The sequence below is a fragment of the Homarus americanus genome, unplaced genomic scaffold, assembly GCF_018991925.1.
Source record: "Homarus americanus isolate GMGI-L3 unplaced genomic scaffold, GMGI_Hamer_2.0 scaffold40248, whole genome shotgun sequence".
NCBI lineage: Eukaryota > Metazoa > Arthropoda > Malacostraca > Decapoda > Nephropidae > Homarus > Homarus americanus.
In genome coordinates this window covers 8,766,451-8,786,008 of record NW_024712526.1, presented here as the reverse complement: position 1 = coordinate 8,786,008, position 19,558 = coordinate 8,766,451, and the positions used below count along the sequence as shown (strand labels likewise).

The 19,558-nt window shown below is 41.8% G+C and overlaps 1 protein-coding gene across 1 annotated transcript in view; it reads right to left on the bottom strand.

Annotated features, from left to right (window-relative positions):
- Window positions 1-1,413: 1,413 nt before the first annotated feature.
- Window positions 1,414-19,558, bottom strand: part of LOC121863611 — a 48,430-nt gene continuing 30,285 nt past the window's right edge. The window contains exons 2-5 of the mRNA XM_042362347.1: window positions 7,666-7,857; window positions 3,224-3,400; window positions 2,785-3,064; window positions 1,414-1,426 (exon numbers count right to left, since the gene is read on the bottom strand). Coding sequence (XP_042218281.1) covers window positions 1,414-1,426; window positions 2,785-3,064; window positions 3,224-3,400; window positions 7,666-7,819 — 624 coding nt within the window. The 5' untranslated portion in view covers window positions 7,820-7,857. The remainder of the gene's footprint in view (window positions 1,427-2,784; window positions 3,065-3,223; window positions 3,401-7,665; window positions 7,858-19,558) is intronic.

The following is a 19,558-nucleotide window of genomic DNA, read 5'->3' as shown; positions in this document are numbered from 1 at the left end:
GTCCTGTAAAAGCAGCCAGTGATGGCACTCTGACCACCTCTGCATAATACATGCCTCGTTGTGTGCTCCCTCCATCAAACACATCAGTATACAAGAGACACATAACACATCAGTATACATGTTAAAAGACATAACATCAGTATACATGTTAAAGAGACACATACACATCAGTATACATAAAGACACATAACACATCAGTATTACATGTTAAAAGGCACATAACACATCAGTATACATGTTAAAGAGACACATAACACATCAGTATACATGTTAAAGAGACACATAACACACCAGTCTATGTCTCTCTTAACTAGCTGGACACATATTTAACACCTATGGCTAGGAGTGTAATAATTCCTTTACAAGTAACACAAACTTATATGTAATAATGAGGTTAATTGACATTACATTAACTTACAGTAGGTTAGGTTAAAGCAGCAGGGAAGATGGATCACATTAAAGCTTAGGTAAGGTATTAAGTTAGATCAGATTTAGGAAGGTCAGCTTAGGTATACACAGTTGAGGTCAAATTAAAAACCTCTACGGAATTGAACGACTCATAACTGAGAGTATTCTCAGAGATGCTACCAGTGCCTATAAAGGTGTTTAAAGGCAGCACAGACAGACAGACAGACAGACAGACAGACAGACAGACAGACAGACAGACAGATAGATAGATAGATAGATAAAGACAGCCAGATAATTAACAGATACACAATATTGAATGAATTGAAAGATACATATATTTATATGCACAAACATACTGTACATACATACATTGATGAGCAAATAATTTATAATATATTCTATTATCCAGCTTCTTCCAGCTCATTAAATCATCGTTTTAGTCACATCACATCGTCCACCATCTTAGGAGCAATATATTATGGAATTATGGATCTCATTTGACCGATCTGTTACGAATGAACCTCTCTTGACCTATCCTTCAGCATCTCCCGTTTTCTTTGATGGGTTAGTAGCTGGGACTCACTTAATCTCCTGAACCCGGCCCAAAACGACTTTATTCTAATTTATTTATCTCTAATCTAATCTAACTTACCTGTAACCTAAACCTATTCTACTGCTAAACTAAACTAATCTAAACTAACCCATACTAAATCTAACCCCCCTTTAACCTAGCCCACATCAACTAAATCTCACTTCTAACCTATATCAAATTTAATCTACATCTAACCTAACCTCCTATGACCTATTTTAACCTAACATTACCACTTTTAATTTAACCTAACCCAAAGAAAACACCAAGAACAGGTAACGGTACACAAACTTTACACTCTATTCTTGTGTATGAAGCGACCAGCTCGGATAGATAACAGTTAACCTTGTAAACCATCTATTAACGCCTCCAATACTCACGCACACAAACATATTAAACCAGGGGTGTCAAACCCCTTAAATTTCAATTCTGAGAAAAAAGTATATTTTGGTCAAAAATTTTGTAAGGTATTAGACTTACTTTTTTTGGTGGTTTTTGGCCAAAAATTAGATTTTGCTGAAAATCACAGTATGGGTACTCACGAGGTTGCTGATTATGACTATATAGTTCACGGTTCGATTTCAGAGTAATTAGTGGCCAAAATAACCCTTGAAAGATTTTACTGACATTTTTCAATGCTAATTACTCATCAACTATGGGTTTCTAAGGTGTGATTTAGGGTTTGTGTGTTATTCTGACTGTACTTAATTAGTTAAACCCCTTAAATTTCAATTCTGAGAAAAAAGTATATTTTGGTCAACAATTTTGTGAGGTGTAAGACAGGGGGTGTCAAACTTATGGCCCGCGGGCCAAATGTGGCCCTTCGGATGGTCAGGTGTGGCCCGCGGGATGGCGGTAAAATTTATCATCCCGTGAAATTATGAAAGAAATAGATATAATAATGTTTATTTAGTAAAATGAATTTTACATACTTAAGATCAGACAAACCCAAATGAGGTATTCCTGGTAAGCCAGGGAAGGCAATGTGTGAAGCTGTAAACTTTAATCCTGCAAATATGTGATCTAGCATTTGTGTTGGCCCTGAAGAGGGTAACTAAAATAACAATTGGCTCTCGAAAGGTTTTGAGTTTGACACCACTGCATTAAACGGACCACGTCAATTTCTAGTGGCCTCCCCCCACTCCCCCTACAACTGCAAGCAACGTCAATAGTTTAGGCTGCGTCTTGCAACATCGACATCCTAGGTTTTGCAACATAAACTTACTCTCTTTCAAATAAGGCTATGAATTAAAATTATGGTATCACATGAAGAATAGACACCCCAGTTTATTTCACATGACGATTTACTGCAACCTAACCTAACCTTACCTGAGGAGGGGTAGGAGTAGGTTAGCTTACTAAGGGTAGTTATTCTTTTTTATAGTGAATGACTCTTGGTTAGTCTGTGTGCTATAGTGACCTCTTGACCTCATTAAATAAAGAATATAGATAGATTTTCAGTGGTATTGACAATTAATCGACCAACAAGTTTGAAATCGATTAGTCTAAATAAAAATTGGGGATTTTGTTGCGCTCAAAGTTTCGGGTTAAAACACACACACACACACACACACACACACACACACACACACACACACACAGCCTCGAACGTAATAAACATATACCACAAACTTCTCCAATAAATTCACCACCATCAATACCCGATACCAGTCTCACATTCACACCCACCCAGCACCTATAACTCTCACATTCACCCTGCAACCCTCACACTCACCCGGTACCTATAACTCTCACACTCACCCGGCGCCTGTAACTCTCACACTCACCTGGCGCCTATAACTCTCACACTCACCTTGCCCCTCTCCTCAGCTGGGATGAGCACGGACGCCGCCACATTAACCACAGGAACGTGATACTTCTGCAGGAGCCTGGCGAGGTTGTGGTGTGTGGAGGTGACGCCGGTGAGGTCGACGACGCCCAGGGCCAGGAGGGTGTCGTTACTGAGGGGGGAGCAGGAGGAGGGGCCCTCACGCACCACAGGGAACACCTCTCCTAGACCTGCTGCAGCTCGCTCTCCGTGGCCGCAGGAGTCGTACACGTGAACTCCTGTAAGAGGGATGGATGGATGAATGGGTGGGTGGATATTGATGGATGATAATCACACACACACACACACATTCAAGGAGGAAATTACATGACACAGGGAAATCGTACACACATAGAAGGGAAAATCACTCACCTACACACACACACACACACACTCACCAAACTTGACGCCGGGGATAAAGGAATCTGTGAGTATCCTAGAGCCAAGCCCTCCGCCGTCTAGGTTAGCGCGAGCCAGGGCCCAGCGGAGAGCCTCATAGGACGCCACGCCCTCGCTACTCCAGCCTCCACACCCGTACATGCCCTCTCCCGCCCGCGACGCCCCCACCAACACGCCTGCGGAGGGTGAGAGAGGAAGTTAGACTGGTGGAATATTCTTAAGTATAATTTATATTCATATTATTACCACCATTACTACTACTACTACTACTACTACTACTAATAATAATAATAATAATAATAATAATAATAATAATAATAATAAAGCAATAATAAAAGTAACAATAACATAAAAATAATAATAATAATTTTTAACAAACTATTATCACCTCCCCCCCCCAAAAAACAGAAAGATCTAATATTGTTTCTTAAATAATTTCAAAATTTAATCCACAACACCACAACACACACTAAAAAAATAATATTGAAGATCAGCTTAAAAACATAATTTGTATTTCTCGATAACGTAAACTTGAGTTATGACACCACTTGACCCGGATATATGAGAGGCGTGATGTGTGTTGTAATCTTTGGTGTGTTCAATGTATCTTACAAATAACTCGATTCAGCTGAAGATTAACCCCCCCAGCTAACGATACCTAAGTTGTTGGGTTGGATTGGGTTGGGTTAATGTTCGTGTGGTTAAATCAAGGACAAATAAGCTTGGGGGGGGGGTTAATCTTCACGTCATCCAATAACTCCTCTTAAAACACATGACCTCAGATTTTTTTTTCTAAGGTCATGACCCCGAGTTAAATAGGTGTTGCGCCCAGCCTTGTTACAGGTCAGATGTCAACCAAACACTTCCTTGAGTGTAGGGCCTTGACGGGTCATGCACACACACATTGAACAAAAAAGTGCACACACTCACATATACCCATGTTAATGTCATGATTCGCACACACACTGGTACACATTAAGTAAAAATCCGCACACATGTACACTCTGATAAACACATACAGTACGCACACTTGTTAAAAATAGGATGTGTGTGTGTGTGTGTGTGCGCGCGCGTGTGTGTGTGGGGCGCGGGTGTGTGTGTGTGTGTGTGTGTGTGGCGTGTGTGTGTGTGCGCGTGTGTGTGTGTGTGTGTGTGTGTGTGTGTGTGTGTGTGCGCGCGCGTGTGTGTGTGTGTTCTTATCTATTGCCAAATGATGATAGGGTAAATCTCTCTCTCTCTCTCTCTCTCTCTCTCTCTCTCTCTCTCTCTCTCTCTCTCTCTCTCTCTCCACAGTCCAGTAAACTCTTCAACAGATTCCTACGATAACTTCTTTTCACCCTGACTCAGAACGACAATGTACCTGAATCACCTGAGGTATACAAAGATTCTCAATAGTTCGTAAGACTTTTGTGTTTTCCTTTAACTGAAGCTTTGGGTCACTTAAACTATGACAAACAGATGAATTCTTAAAAAAAGATGCCTCCGAGAATGTTGTTTTTTCTCTTAATGGACTTGATGAATGGTAGTGGTGGTAGTGGTGGTAGTGGTGATGGTGGTGGTGGTGGTGGTGGTGGTGGTGATGATGGTGGTAGTGGTGATGGTGGTGAGTATTGGTGATATTGGTAGCAGTGATGATGGTGGTAGTGGTGATGATGATGGTAGTGGTGGTGATGGTATTGGTGATGGTGGTAGTGGTAGTGGTGATGGTGATGGTGGTAATGCTTTTATGTGAGGTGAAGGTCCTACGCAATGCCACTTTCCCTACTTCACCTGCACACGTCAAGGTAGGGAGGTGAGGACAAGGGGGTGAGAGAGGTGGGGAAAGGGGGAGAAGTGGGAGGGAGGGAGGAGTACAAAGGAAGGGCAGTGAGGAGCAAACACGTACGTACAGGGTCAAGCATGATGGAGGGAGTGATGGAGGGAGGAGGAGGGAGGGAGGTGATACTCAGGTCAAGGGATGAGGGAGGGAGGGAGGGAGGGAGGGAGGGAGGAGGAGGAGGAGTAAATTACGTTAGGTTAAGCTGCGTTATGGTCAGCATAGATTAGGTTACAGTCAACTTAGATTAGGTTAGGTCCGGTTAGGTTAGGTCTGGTTAGGTCCGGTTAGGTTAGATCCGGTTAGGTTAGGTCCGGTTAGGTTAGGTTACAACATTTTCCCCCACAAAAAAATTTCCCGTCAATGTAATACTAAAACTGGCCGTCACTGGACCCTGAGCAGGTACTGTGGCGCCTGACAACTTTCACACCGCCAACCACTACCGTTTACCCCGCTAGACCCTGCCGCTGTACTGACTCATGTCCAGGGTGTGGCTGTGTGGGTGTGGCTGTGTGAGGGGTGTGGTTGTGTGAGGGCTGTGTGGGTGGTTCTATATATGGGTGTGGCTGTGTGGGTGTACGAGGTGGAGTGGGGTGGAGAGGGGTGGGGTGGAGTGGGGTGGGTATGGGGTGGGGTGGGGGTGGGTATGGGGTGGGGTGGGGTGGGGTGGGGTGGGGTGGGGTGGAGAGGGTTGGATGGAGAGGAGTGGGGTGGGTATGGGGAGGACTTTGCTCACTGTGATATATAAAGGTCAAGGTCACCGAGCCATGAACACACGTAAGGTGCCATTAATGCCAAGGTGACCTGGGAGGGAGGGAAGGACAAGGGTAAGGGAGGAGGAGAGGATAGAAGGGAAGGAGGTAAAAGGGGGATGGGAAAGCAAGAAGGAAGAAGAGAGATAGAAGGAAAAGGGAGGGTTGCTGGTGGGAGAGTAGAAGGGGTTTAGGGTGTAAGGGGAAGAAGCAGATGGGGAGGGAGGAGGGAGGAGGGAGGGAGGAGGGAGGGAGGGAGGAGGAAGGGAACGGAAAGGGGAATGGAGGAGGATTATCAGGTGTTATGGAAGAGGAATTGAATTCGTGATTTAAGGTAAGTATGAGGAGGAGGAGAGGAGGAGGGAGGAGAGGAAGAGGAGGGGAGGAGGAGGGTGGGGGAGGGGAGAGGAGGAGGGAGGAGAGGGAAGAGGAGGGAGGAGGAGGGGGTGGGGGAGGAGAGGAGGAGGGAGGAGAGAGGAAGAGGAGGGAGGAGGAGGTGGGGGGAGGAGAGGGAGGAGGGAGGAGGAAAGAGGAGGGGGAGGAGGAGGGAGGATGATGGGGGAGGAGGAGGAGGAGGAGGAGGAGAAAGGAGAGAATATAACAGCATCACAAAATGATATACCAATACCTCAGCTATGTATGTATGTATGTATGTATGTATGTATGTATGTCAACCACCCAACTATCTTTATCTCTCTATTGTCTCTCCTTCTCTATGTCCCTCCGTGAGGTGGGGAAAGGTTAGATGAAGGATAACGATACCACAGAAAAGGGAAATAGCAGAGAAAAAGAGAGAGACGAATGTAAACATAGCCCAGGAACCTCTACCGTGGCTACTACAAGTATTACTACAACAACTCTTACAACCACTACTACAACTATCACAACCACTACTACAACCAATCACAACCACTACAACTATCACAACCACTACAACAACTATCACAATCACTACTACAACTATCACAACCACTACAACAACTATCACAACCACTACTACAACTATCACAATCACTACTACAAAAACTCTTACAACCACTACTACAACTATCACAACCACTACTACAACAACTATCACAACCACTACTACAACTATCACAATCACTAATACAACAACTCTTACAATCACTACTACAACTATCGCAATCACTACTACAACAACTCTTACAACCACTACTACAACTATCACAATCACTACTACAACAACTATCACAACCACTACTATCCACAATCACTACTACAACAACTCTTACAATCACTACTACAACTATCACAATCACTACTACAACAACTCTTACAACCACTACTACAACTATCACAACCACTACTACAACAACTATCACAACCACTACTACAACTATCACAATCACTACTACAACAACTATCACAATCACTACTACAACAACTCTTACAACCACTACTACAACTATCACAATCACTACTAACAATTCTTGCAACCACTACTACAACTATACAATCACTACTACAACAACTATCACAACCACTACTACAACTATCACAACCACTACTACAACTATCACAATCACTACAACAACTATCACAACCACTACTACAACTATCACAACCACTACTACAACTATCACAACCACTACTACAACAACTATCACAACCACTACATCTTACAACTACCACAACCACAACATCTTACAACTACCACAGAGCTGATCCCCATCTAAGTTACTATATGTCTTATTTCACTTATGTCCTTGTATATTATTTGTAATTCGTAACCCATTCCCCAAATATGTAACTGTATTTTCAGCCTTCTGGCGCCAAGCTCTTTCAATAACGTTATATTATTATTATTATTCAACTACCATACCTCACACACCAAACTCTCCTCACCACTCACCAATATAAGCCTGGGCCTGTGTGTTGAGAGTCACCTGGTGAGGTTTGCCATCACACGTGTCCATGACCAGGGCATCACCAAGCCTCCCCGTCGTCACCACCAGCAGGAGGAGGAGCAGGACGGGGGTGTGGATGACTCGCCACCTCCCCGCCATAACATCAAGTTGGGGTCGATCACTTGTCTAAGTTATCCCTGAAAAAAGAAAATTGTTTATAATTCAACATTTCCTCGGTGTTAAAATTGTGTGATGTTGATTTTAATCCTAGAAAATGGCGAGGGGGGGGGGGGTGTTAAATTTCATATTAACGGTGAAGGCTCCTGGATATACAGTATATTATCAGTGTTAATTTTTACAAGGGTTACAAACTTAAAATAATGTTAAATTGGCTAAAATCCTCCCCCCTCCCCCTACACAAAAAAGAAGCAAATATACTTTCACTATTTACCTCGTTAATTAAACCTAAAAGAATGCAGCATAGTCAAGTTTCTCCTAAAGGAACGCTTGGTATGTTTACATTATACGTCCGCTCCCTTCACTACACAGTCCAGTCACTAGCTGTCTATCTGTTAGTGGACAGTAAACGACCTGTCTCTTTCTTGGGTTTATTAATTATCTGTCTAAGTGTCTGTCTGTTTCTGTCTCTCCCTCACAACCAGCTTAGAAAGTAAACACGTCTTTTTTTTCCCAGTTCCTACTCGTTTTCAGCATTAATTAACCAGTGTGCTTTCTTGAAACACAGATCATCCTGGGAAAACACACAAACAGGAAGTCGTGGTACCTAAGACAACATTGTTCCAAGTGGTATAGTTGAGAAATATTATTAGGTTTTAATTAATGTTAATACCGGCTACATTTTTAGGCGATTTTGTGTTTCTATACCAAATTACATACATATATACACTGTAAACGACGCAATACTTACATTCATAAAAGAGAGAGAGAGAGAGAGAGAGAGAGAGAGAGAGAGAGAGAGCCACACAGTAAGTCACCTATGTGTCTGAAACTTCATTTTACTTTCACTGGTGTTTTTTTTTGTGGTTGCCTGTGTGTATATTATGTCTTTGTGTTTGTTTGTCTTTGTTTGTAGGTTAGTTTGTATTTGTATTTATTAATTTGCGTTTATATTTGTTTGTTTGTATGTTTGCATTTGTGTTAATGTATGTGTTTGCTTATTTGTCTGTTCTTTTCGTATGTATGTATGTATGTATGTATGTATGTATGTATGTATGTCGTAAAAAATAATTAATATAAACTGATTACATTTTGATATTAATGATAAATTTAAACTTAGCTGGTATTTAAATTAACGAAATGCGGTGGTGCCACATCTCAAAACAGAACCCCACATGCAACGTTGCCACATCTCAAAACAGAACCCCACATGCAACGTTGCCACATCTCAAAACAGAACCCACATGCAACGTTGCCACATAAACTCGATAATAATCTGACAAAATTTCACCCAATCAACTGCGGTGATCAGGTGAGATTTCTAGATTTCTAAACCAATCACGTGAGAGCCTGAGGATGGAGAAGGAAGACGACGAAACAAGGCCATTAAGGTGTTATGTTGTGGCCCCGGGCGATGATCAGGAGGAAGGGGGGGAGGAGAGCCGAAAGGTTGAAGAAGAGAAACAGGATGGAACGGAAGGGGGGAAGGAAAAGGGGAGGGAAGGAGAGGACAGAGAAAGTGACAAAGGGAGGGAAGGAAAGGGAAGGGGGTTAAAGGGAGAGAAGGAGGGAAGGAAAGGAAATGAAAGGGGAGGAGGGAGGGAGGGAGGGTAGGAGAGATGAAGAGAAATAGGATGGAAAGGAAAAAGGAGGGAGGGAAGGAGGGAAGGGAAGGAAAGGGGAGGGAGGGAGAGAGGAAAAAGAATAGGAAGAAGTGTGAGAAAAAATAAGTAAATATCTGTCTGTCTGTCCGTGCTTAATGGGGTATGGAAAAATAATGGGTTTTGGTAATTAACACAAATAATGGGTATACACAACTAATTAGTAAAAGATGATCTAATTACCTCCAGGGGTCATTAGCAAGACTAAATTACCAGAATGACTTAAATTATCACAAGAGATATTTAATACAAGGAGTGCCATGCCTCTGATGACGTCACAGCCAATGGGAAGCCTTCAATATTAGGATGTGTATTTTAATTGGATAATATTTGGGCATATTTTATTATTTTCCTTATTAGGTACTTTATTATTATTATTATTATTATCATCATCGTGTAATTTTCCTTTCGTATAAATCAGAGCAACAGACAGACAGACAGACAGACAGACAACTTTCTCCCGCCAACAGCAGAAGCAGGTAGCAGCGGCCAGGTGTTGCGGGCGTTAATAATGTCCACACGCCAGGTGAGTCAACGCCCACCTCCACCACCCAATCATATGCCTGAGGTGATGGATTTTATGACGCCACAACCAATGAGATCGTCTTTAAGTGACGTAACAGTCAATAAGATATTTTGTTTGGTGAGATAGAATTACGTCACAACCAATGAGATGCCACCTTGTTTGTGAATATGACGTCACAACCAATGAGATGCCACCTTGTTTGTGAATATGACGTCACAACCAATGAGATGCCACCATGTTTGTGAATATGACGTCACAACCAATGAGATGCCACCTTGTTTGTGAATATGACGTCACAGCCAATGGGTTTCCTTATTGTTGTTACGATTTTTATGACGTCTTTGCCAATCGAATTACGTCCTGATAGTGTGTGTGAGTGTGACAATAAACGATTCACAAAACACACACACACACGTAAGCGTCCAGCAAAGAAATTAACTATTGGGGGAAAGTCAAAACCAGAAGGTGAGCGAAAGTGAAAAGAGAGTCGTGATAAATGAGGAAGAAGACGAATTAAAAAAGATGAGAAGCAGAAATAAAACGAACGCCAGAGAGAGAGAGAGAGAGAGAGAGAGAGAGAGAGAGAGAGAGGTAACAAACTACGCCATAAAAATACAATAAACACAAAGAAAATAAAGAAAAAGCTTAGAAAATAAAAAAAATAAAAAAAATAAATAAATAAATAAAATAAACAATAAAATGAAGTGTCCTAAGCCGTAAAAACACCCAAAACAACAACTACATAGAGGTAATATATGAGATACACTTATATAATAGTTCCCCCCACAGAGTAAACAAATAAGCTCCGTTTACTGTGGAGTCGCCCTACGCTAAACAACATAGCTTCGACACCAGTCTCCATTAACTATTCCTTTATGATGTTTATGTGCCAATAGCATTACTAATAACACGTTTAAATATATATAGTAACAGGGGGTAACAGGGGGTAGAAAAGTAACAAAAGGGGTAGGAAAGTAACAGAGGGGGTAGAAAAGTAACGGGGGGGTAGAAAAGTAACAGGGGGGTAGAAAAGTAACAGAGGGGGTAGAAAAGTAACAGAAGGGGTAGAAAAGTAACAGGAGGAAGGAAGACGCCCAAAGACTTTCAATCACGAACACGCAACTCATAGTAACGTTTCTCTTAATGGACGCGACACTTGTTACACGCTTTCCCTATTATCTATCCACGCCAAGTACACGCCTTCCCATTATCTATCCACGCCAAGTACACGCCTTCCCTATTATCTATCCACGCCAAGTACACGCCTTCCCCATTATCTGCCCACGCCACCCCTCTTAATGGTCCACGATAGGTTAGGTTAGGTTAGGATAGGTTTGGTTAGGTTACAGTTCCAATAATTACTTAATAATACGTAACTTTCTCTCCCTGTTCTCGGGTTGTAATTATCGCCATTAGTGTTCTGTCTTCATTGTCTGTCTGTCTGTCTGTCTGTCTGTCCACGTGTGTCTGTCTGTCTGTCCGTGTCTGTCTGTCTGTGTCTGTCTGTCCGTCCGTGTCTGTCTGTCTGTCTGTCCGTGTCTGTCTGTCTGTCTGTCCGTGTCTGTCTGTCTGTCCGTGTCTGTCTAGTCGTTTTACTATGCATATTAAATCACCATCATCAACACAATGACTTAAGCAAACGAGTGAAAGTAAACTAATGGAGGTAAAACACGACATGAACAAAACCATGAGCAAGATGAACAAAACTATGAACAAAATGAACAAAACTATGAACAAAATGAACAAAACTATGAACAAAATGAACAAAACTATGAACAAAATGAACAAAATTAACAAAACTATGAACAAAATGAACAAAACTATGAACAAAATGAACAAAACTATGAACAAAATGAACAAAACTGAACAAAATGAACAAAATTATGAACAAAATGAACAAAACTATGAACAAAATGAACAAAATGAACAAAACTATGAACAAAATGAACAAAACTGAACAAACTGAACAAAACTATGAACAAAATGAACAATACACAAAAAATCATCACACGGGAACACCACAACAAAACAGCTTTTACAATGATGACTCGGCTACTAGTTCAACACACCTCTCCTCCACTAGCCACTTCCTTCATTGACCACCACAACACATTAACCTCATTGACCAACTGACTGACAGCTCACAAGACTCGGAAAAACAGCAAAATAAAATAAAAAAACAGCTTCTATACTCACAATACTCATACGACAGCTCTTAAGATTAATATACAGCAAAATACGGCTCCCTACTCACAATAGTCATAAAACAGCTCATAAGATTAATAGAAACAGCACAAAAAAACCAGCTTCCATACTCACAATACTCAAAACAGCTCATAATAATAAAAACAGCACAAAAAACAGCTTCTATACTCACAATACTCAGACGACAGCTCACAAGAATAATGACAATAGGAAAACAAAGCTCTAACTCCCTAGACACACTAAGTCATGTTGCTGCTGTTATTATTATTATTATTATTATTACTTCAAAACAAAAGCATTCCCTCGGCGTCAACAACACAATAAGGAAATATTGGTGGAGGAGAAAGTGAGGATGAAAGTAAAGGTGTGTGTGTGTGTGTGTGTGTGTGTGTGTGTGTATGTATGTATGTATGTGTGGACGAAAAACACATTCCAGTTTCCATTGTTCTTGGCCATCACAGGTTATAAACATTTAACTCTACCTGATGCTATGTACTCATTTCACCGTGACCTTTCCCGTGTCATATATAGGTCAAGAATATATTACATAACATACACGTAGAGACTTTTTTGTTTTAACCTTTGTACATGACCTTTAACTAGCGTCTACTGGTTGTTACTGGGCAGCCACAACACAATGGTGACTCGAGTTAGGTTAGGTTAGGTTAGTCGAACGAATCTCCATATAATGTCAGATTCCCGCGCAAATACGTGAGGTTGATTGCGCGGGAAATTATTTACGATTGTGTATCAAGATTACTAATTACCGAACAAATTCTCGCTAATGACAGAAAACACACCAAACAGCCCCATTAAACTGTTCTAACTATCATCTTCTCTCGACAGATGGTGTGACGTAAGACAGTAATGCTAATTTACTTTACAGGCGCTGATTGGCTGACGGTAAATTCCAGCTCTGAGCGTTCATTGGCTTGTATTTTTTTTATGTTCTGGGATTTGATTGGTTGATAATGATGATACACCTATACGTTCTTTGCATTCATTGGTTATGGTTGTTTGTCTCAATGGAATAGGATTCGTCGATTGGTTGAATTTTGGTTAGGTTACGATTTTACACACATTATTATTAGAGAGAGAGAGAGAGAGAGAGAGAGAGAGAGAGAGAGAGAGCCTGCCTTGTATTTCCTGGTCTTCTACTTGTGAACAGCCTCAACACACTCCCTCAACACAATTAGTAAAGTACCTGAGTCACAAGTACTGTAATTTCAACACTCTCTAATAATACCTGAGAAATACGTGACGTCCACCTAAGAAATACCTGGCATCTACCTGAGAAATACCTGGCATCTATCTGAGAAATACCTGACATCTACCTTATTTATTTTCACTTACGATATGGCCATTAACACGTATACGGTACAGTTACTAAGACGTGACCAATATGGCACTCCCACCATATTACTAAGACGTGACCAATATGGCACTGTCACCATTGTTTTTATATAATATTTTGACCTTTTGTAAATACTCATAGCGATTCGTGGGACTGTGAAGGCATCTGACAGTATTGAAAGGTTATGTTATTAATAAAAGCGACCTTAGATGTTGTTATAAATTTACAAGTGATCAAATAAAATTAGGTAATTTTATTTTGTTGTTCTATACTTTTGTGAATTTGTAACTTAAGATTTAGGTTAGGTTAGGCTAGGTTAGGTTAGATTAGCGTTAGATTAGGTTGGTTGGGGTTAGGTTAGATCAGGTTAGGTTAGCTTAAGTTGAGGTTAGGTTAGCTTTAGTTGGTCTTGTTAAGTTAGGTTAGCTTTGGTTGGGGTTATGTTAGGTTAGTTTTGGTTAGGTTAAGTTAGATTACGTTAACTTTGGTGAGGGTTAGATTACGTTAGTTTTGGTTGAGTTTAGGTTACGTTACGTTATATCACGACTCAAGTAAAAAAATGAGAACGTAAGGTTTTATCATCATTCCTTCATGACAATAATTTCCTTCTACCATTTGGAACAGCGAGATGGTGACCTCTGACGACTCGACTGTTTGTTTACACGGGATCACCTGAAGATTAACCCACCCAGTTTATTTCACCTGATGATTAAACACACTAATGCTAACCTAACCTAACCTAACCCTTACCTAACCTATGTTCAAGAAAGAATATCACCTCTTCACCAGTGTTCAATAAATCACGTCGAGGTATCACACAGTAGCAACATATCTGTTCAAATGTGTTCAAAATCCCCCACAATAAGTGTTCACAACGTTCAATCATAGGCCGTCGTCACCTGTTCACCCCGCTCGCTAGGTGAACATCATTTACGGGGCGACAGGTAGGTGAGGAGAGGTAAGGTGAGGTGGAGAGCCGTTATATAATCAAGGTGAACAAGATGGTAGTGATGATGCTGACCCTCAGGCCTGACCACCGTGTGTGTGTGTGTGTGAAGGACTGACACACACACACACACACACGAGAGGTAATTGGCAGTAAATTATCGATACTGTCAGATATACTAAGTGTGTGTGTGTGTGTGTGTGTGTGTGTGTGTAAAAACAACCTCAACACATTACCACATAAATTACTATATAAAACGTCTATAAAAACAAACAAAAACAATATCACGAATAAAAACAAACGAAAGAAAACAAGACACAAACACAAGAACACATAAGTAAACACAAACAAAAAAACAACATCAATAAATAAATAAACCAACAGGTGTATCAGGCCAATTAAGCACAGGTAGGAGCCATAATTCACTCTCACCTGGAGGTCATCTCTATTGGGTCAACTAAGGTCAAGTGAAGGCAACAAGGCAAAGCTGGTTACTTTAGGCACCAACCTTTACTCATTCGTTTTATTAATATTATTATTATTATCATCACCATTTTTATTATTATTATTATTATTATTATTATTACAGAACAAGCAGAAATTATTTGTGATACATGTCTCTTGTCAACCCCTGTCTGTCTGTCTGTATAGCCCTGTATGCCATGCTGTCTTTGTCTGTACATGTGTCTCAACCCCGTGTCTGTTTGATACTTGTCTGTCTGTATGTCTCAACACCTGTGATACTTGATACTGATACTGTCTTGTCTGTGTCTCAACCCCTGTGTCTGTCTGTCTGTCTGCTTAATATTAACCCCTGTGATATATGCAATGTATGTCTCAACCTGTGATAAATTGTATGTCTCAACCCGTGTCTGTCTGTCTGTCTGTCTGTCTGTCTCAACCCCTGTGTCTGTCTGTCTGTATGTCTCAACCCCTGTGTCTGTCTGTCTGTCTCAACCCCTGTGTCTGTCTGTCTGTCTGTCTCAACCCCTGTGTCTGTCTGTCTGTCTGTCTCAACCCCTGTGTCTGTCTGTCTGTCTCAATCCCTGTGTCTGTCTGTCTCTCAAGGTCTTCCATACTAACGCCTTATATAATCATACTCGTGTTCGTGTATAAACTTGATGCATTAACTCTCACCTCCCCCCTACCTCCCCCTCTCTCTTTTAACACACACTGAAGCCTCAAGCAGCGGTGACCTTTGACCTACAACAACAACTGGTCACAACGTCTACACAAGCATCTGGAACGAAGGCGAACTTGTCTGGTCAGGCGACTCTCTGGGAAGCTGACACTAAGCTGACACAAAGCTGACACTCTTTCGGCTATATATTTTGCTACATAACTGACATAAACGGACTCTCTTAGACACAATTCTTCGCTTGATAACTGACAGCTTCTGAGTACAAGCCGCTGATATAAACGGACTCTCCCTGCCAGACACCTTGCTAAGACAACTGACAGCTTCCAGGCAAGAGACAAGTCGGTAACGCAGAAGGCAACGCGTCTCTACAGCCACAGGTGAAAACTTGCCTGGAACCTGAAACCTGGAAAAAAAAACCTACATTTCCATCTATGCAATTACCTGGGAAAGTTCAATTACCTGGGAAAGTTTACAAGAGTTTTCCAGGCCCAAGTCACGACATTTACCTGCACAAGTTAACAAGAGGTCAAGAAATTTACACAGTACACTGGAATAGGATTTTGATCTTATTCTGGAAGATAACCAACTGGAAAAATGGTTATGGCAGAGTAGGTTATGTTAGGTTGGGTTAGGTTAGGTTAGGTTGGGTTGGGTTGGGTTGGGTTAGGTTGGGTTAGGTTAGGTTGGGTTTGGTTGGGTTAGGTTAGGTTAGGTTGGGTTGGGTTTGGTTAGGTTGGGTTTGGTTGGGTTTGGTTGGGTTGGGTTAGGTTGGGTTGGGTTGGGTTAGGTTAGGTTAGGTTAGGTTGGGTTAGGCTGGGTTGGGTTAGATTAGGTTAGGTTCATATACCATAGCCAATTTACTGCATTTAATGAGAGGGAACACAAGCAAGGAGACAACTTATATCAACAACTCTTCATCTATCATTATAAAACTTAAGTCACCAGTAGCAGACATAAACCCCAGTCCTTACACACAACAACCACCAATCACTAACTGAGAAAACTTTACAACGAAGGTAAACATCTCCAACCACACAACTCACTGGAAAGTTAAAACACGAACTGATAACAAAAAAAGACTACAAGATATCCACAACAGCCGACACGACCAGTCCAGCAAGTCACTCACTCTTTGACACGAAGGTAAACTTGACCACCTTAAGCAACTCTCTGGGTAAACTGTCTCTTGGACGAAAAACACTTGAGAGTATTAAGTACATAAGAACATGTGTGGCTTTTTCCGGTATACCTACAGCATACCATTATCTGCACACGAATCTGGAACACAGACAAACGCATACAGATATACAATTCGCGGTCATTTCTCCAGCTTGTTCGTGGTATTCTCCCTACATTACACACTACTATACCTCATGTTCGTGGTATACTCCCTACATTACACACTGCTATACATCTATCATGTTCGTGGTATTCTCCCTACATTACACACTACCAGCCCAGCCTGTTCGTGGTACTCTCCCAACATTAGTACCTTGTTTCTGGGTCATAGTCCGCAGAGGGAGAGAGGGTCGAGGTATTTAGTAAAAAAAACCTGAACACCACTGGTTGTCTATCTCGGGATAACACACTTCTCACCTGCGGCAGACAGACACTCTTCACCACAGACCAGCCAGGTGAGAGAGAGAGAGGCCCCAGTCCTCGTAGCTCCCCCCCCCCTCAATCCAACCCAACAAAATATTCCAATCCAATCCTAATCATATTATTAAAACCCAATCCTAAACGCTGGGGGTATGATTAGCTTGGGGCCTATTAGGACTGGGGTCTATCTACCTAACCTAACCAGAGCCAGACCCGGTGACCAGAGCCTGACCCGGTGACCAGAACACTCACCTCCCGGATATACTCCCATCACCGGGCCACTGGGGGCGAGTGACGTCACGGCGTTGGTTGGGAGAGTTCTGAGGACCCGATATTATTTTTGTTCCAGCTGTTCAGAAAGCGATATCTCTCTCTCTCTCTCTCTCTCTCTCTCTCTCTCTCTCTCTCTCTCTCTCTAAACAAGAAATATTCTGCTCTGGATTAAGTAACAGAAGTAAATAACAATGTCGCATCCACACACACACACACACACACACTCGACACACACACTCGACACACACACACACCTCGACACACACACACCTCGACACACTCGACACACACACACACACTCGACACACACACACTCGACACACACACACTCGACACACACACACTCGACACACACACACTCGACACACACACACACTCGACACACACACACTCGACACACACACACTCGACACACACACACTCGACACACACACACTCGACACACACACACTCGACACACACACACTCGACACACACACACACTCGACACACACTCACTCAACACTTGACACACATTCTATCACACCGGTTCTATAATAACACCAAATTATAGAGAAAAAGATGAAAAAGTAAATGATGTTGGTTACTGAGATGATGATGCAGTGTAAATAATGTCGCCATCTTGATTTTTTTTTAAATTAGCAATAAAAGATGACAAAGATAAACAATAAAGATAAGATAACAAAGATAAACGATAAATATATAATGATAACAGATAATAAAGATAACATTCAAGATAACGTTATATTTAAAGTCAATCATGAATAAAACATTAATATTACGTATGCCCCCCCTCCTCCCCCACCCTCTCACTATCCACCACACTACCCCCCACTATCACCACACTACCCCACTATCACCACACTACTATCCACCACACTACCCCTATATCACCACACTACCCCTCTATCCACCACACTACCCCTCTATCCACCACTACCCCCACTATCACCACACTACCCCTCTATCACCACTACCCTCTATCCACCACACTACCCCACTATCACCACACTGCCCCCCTCTATCCACCACACTATCACCACACCTCTATCACACTACCCCACTACCCCTATCACCCACACTATCCCACCCACACTATCCACCACACTACCCCACTATCACCACTACCCCCTCTGTACCACACTGTCCACCACACACTACCCCCACTGTCCACCACACTACCCCACTATCCACCACACTACTACTTCCTACCACCACTCGTCACCTTTAATCCATGGATATATCTTAAGACTCCTCATGTACAACTTATCCATCAATTCAAAGAAAATTAATTGTTCCAAAATTCTCAAGAAAATTTAGAATAATCTGATTTCCTGGGTTTTTCTTCTTTTTGTTGGGTTGGGTTAGGTTGGGTTGGCAACTCTACGCATCAGCCGCTACGCCAATATGTAAAAATCAACGCAATATTTACGTACTATACGTTGGCAACTCTACGCATCACAGCTGCCACGTGACAATGTTGACAGTTCGCTCAAGATGTGTTTGGTGGATTCCGGAAAATAATTAAAAATAAAATATATCTTTCCTTTTATGCATCTCACCTGGGGAAATTTTGGGCCTACTTCCCTGTGAGAGAGAGAGAGAGAGAGAGAGAGAGAGAGAGAGAGAGCGAATCTATGTTTATCAAATAAGGTCAACAAAAGGGGTGCATGACCTGACGTAACCACACTCACCTATGACCTTCACCCGTGACCCACTTTCTCCCAAAATCAATGGAGGTCAAGTGGTCAACCTCTTACCCACTCAGTCTTTGTTTATGGGTACAGGTTCAAGTAGGCCCCCCAAATTTAACCATTAAGTCTGGGGCCCACTAACACTGGGGTCCATTTAATAAGTCGTTTATTTGAGAAGCTAGTTCTAAAATACGACGATATATTGGAAACTAAAGAGAGAGTCAGATATATGGACACACAAAGTATACATTTATACCACAGACTTCACTGGGATGACTGAACGAACGGGCCCCAGTCTTAATGGACCCCAGATTTAACGAAC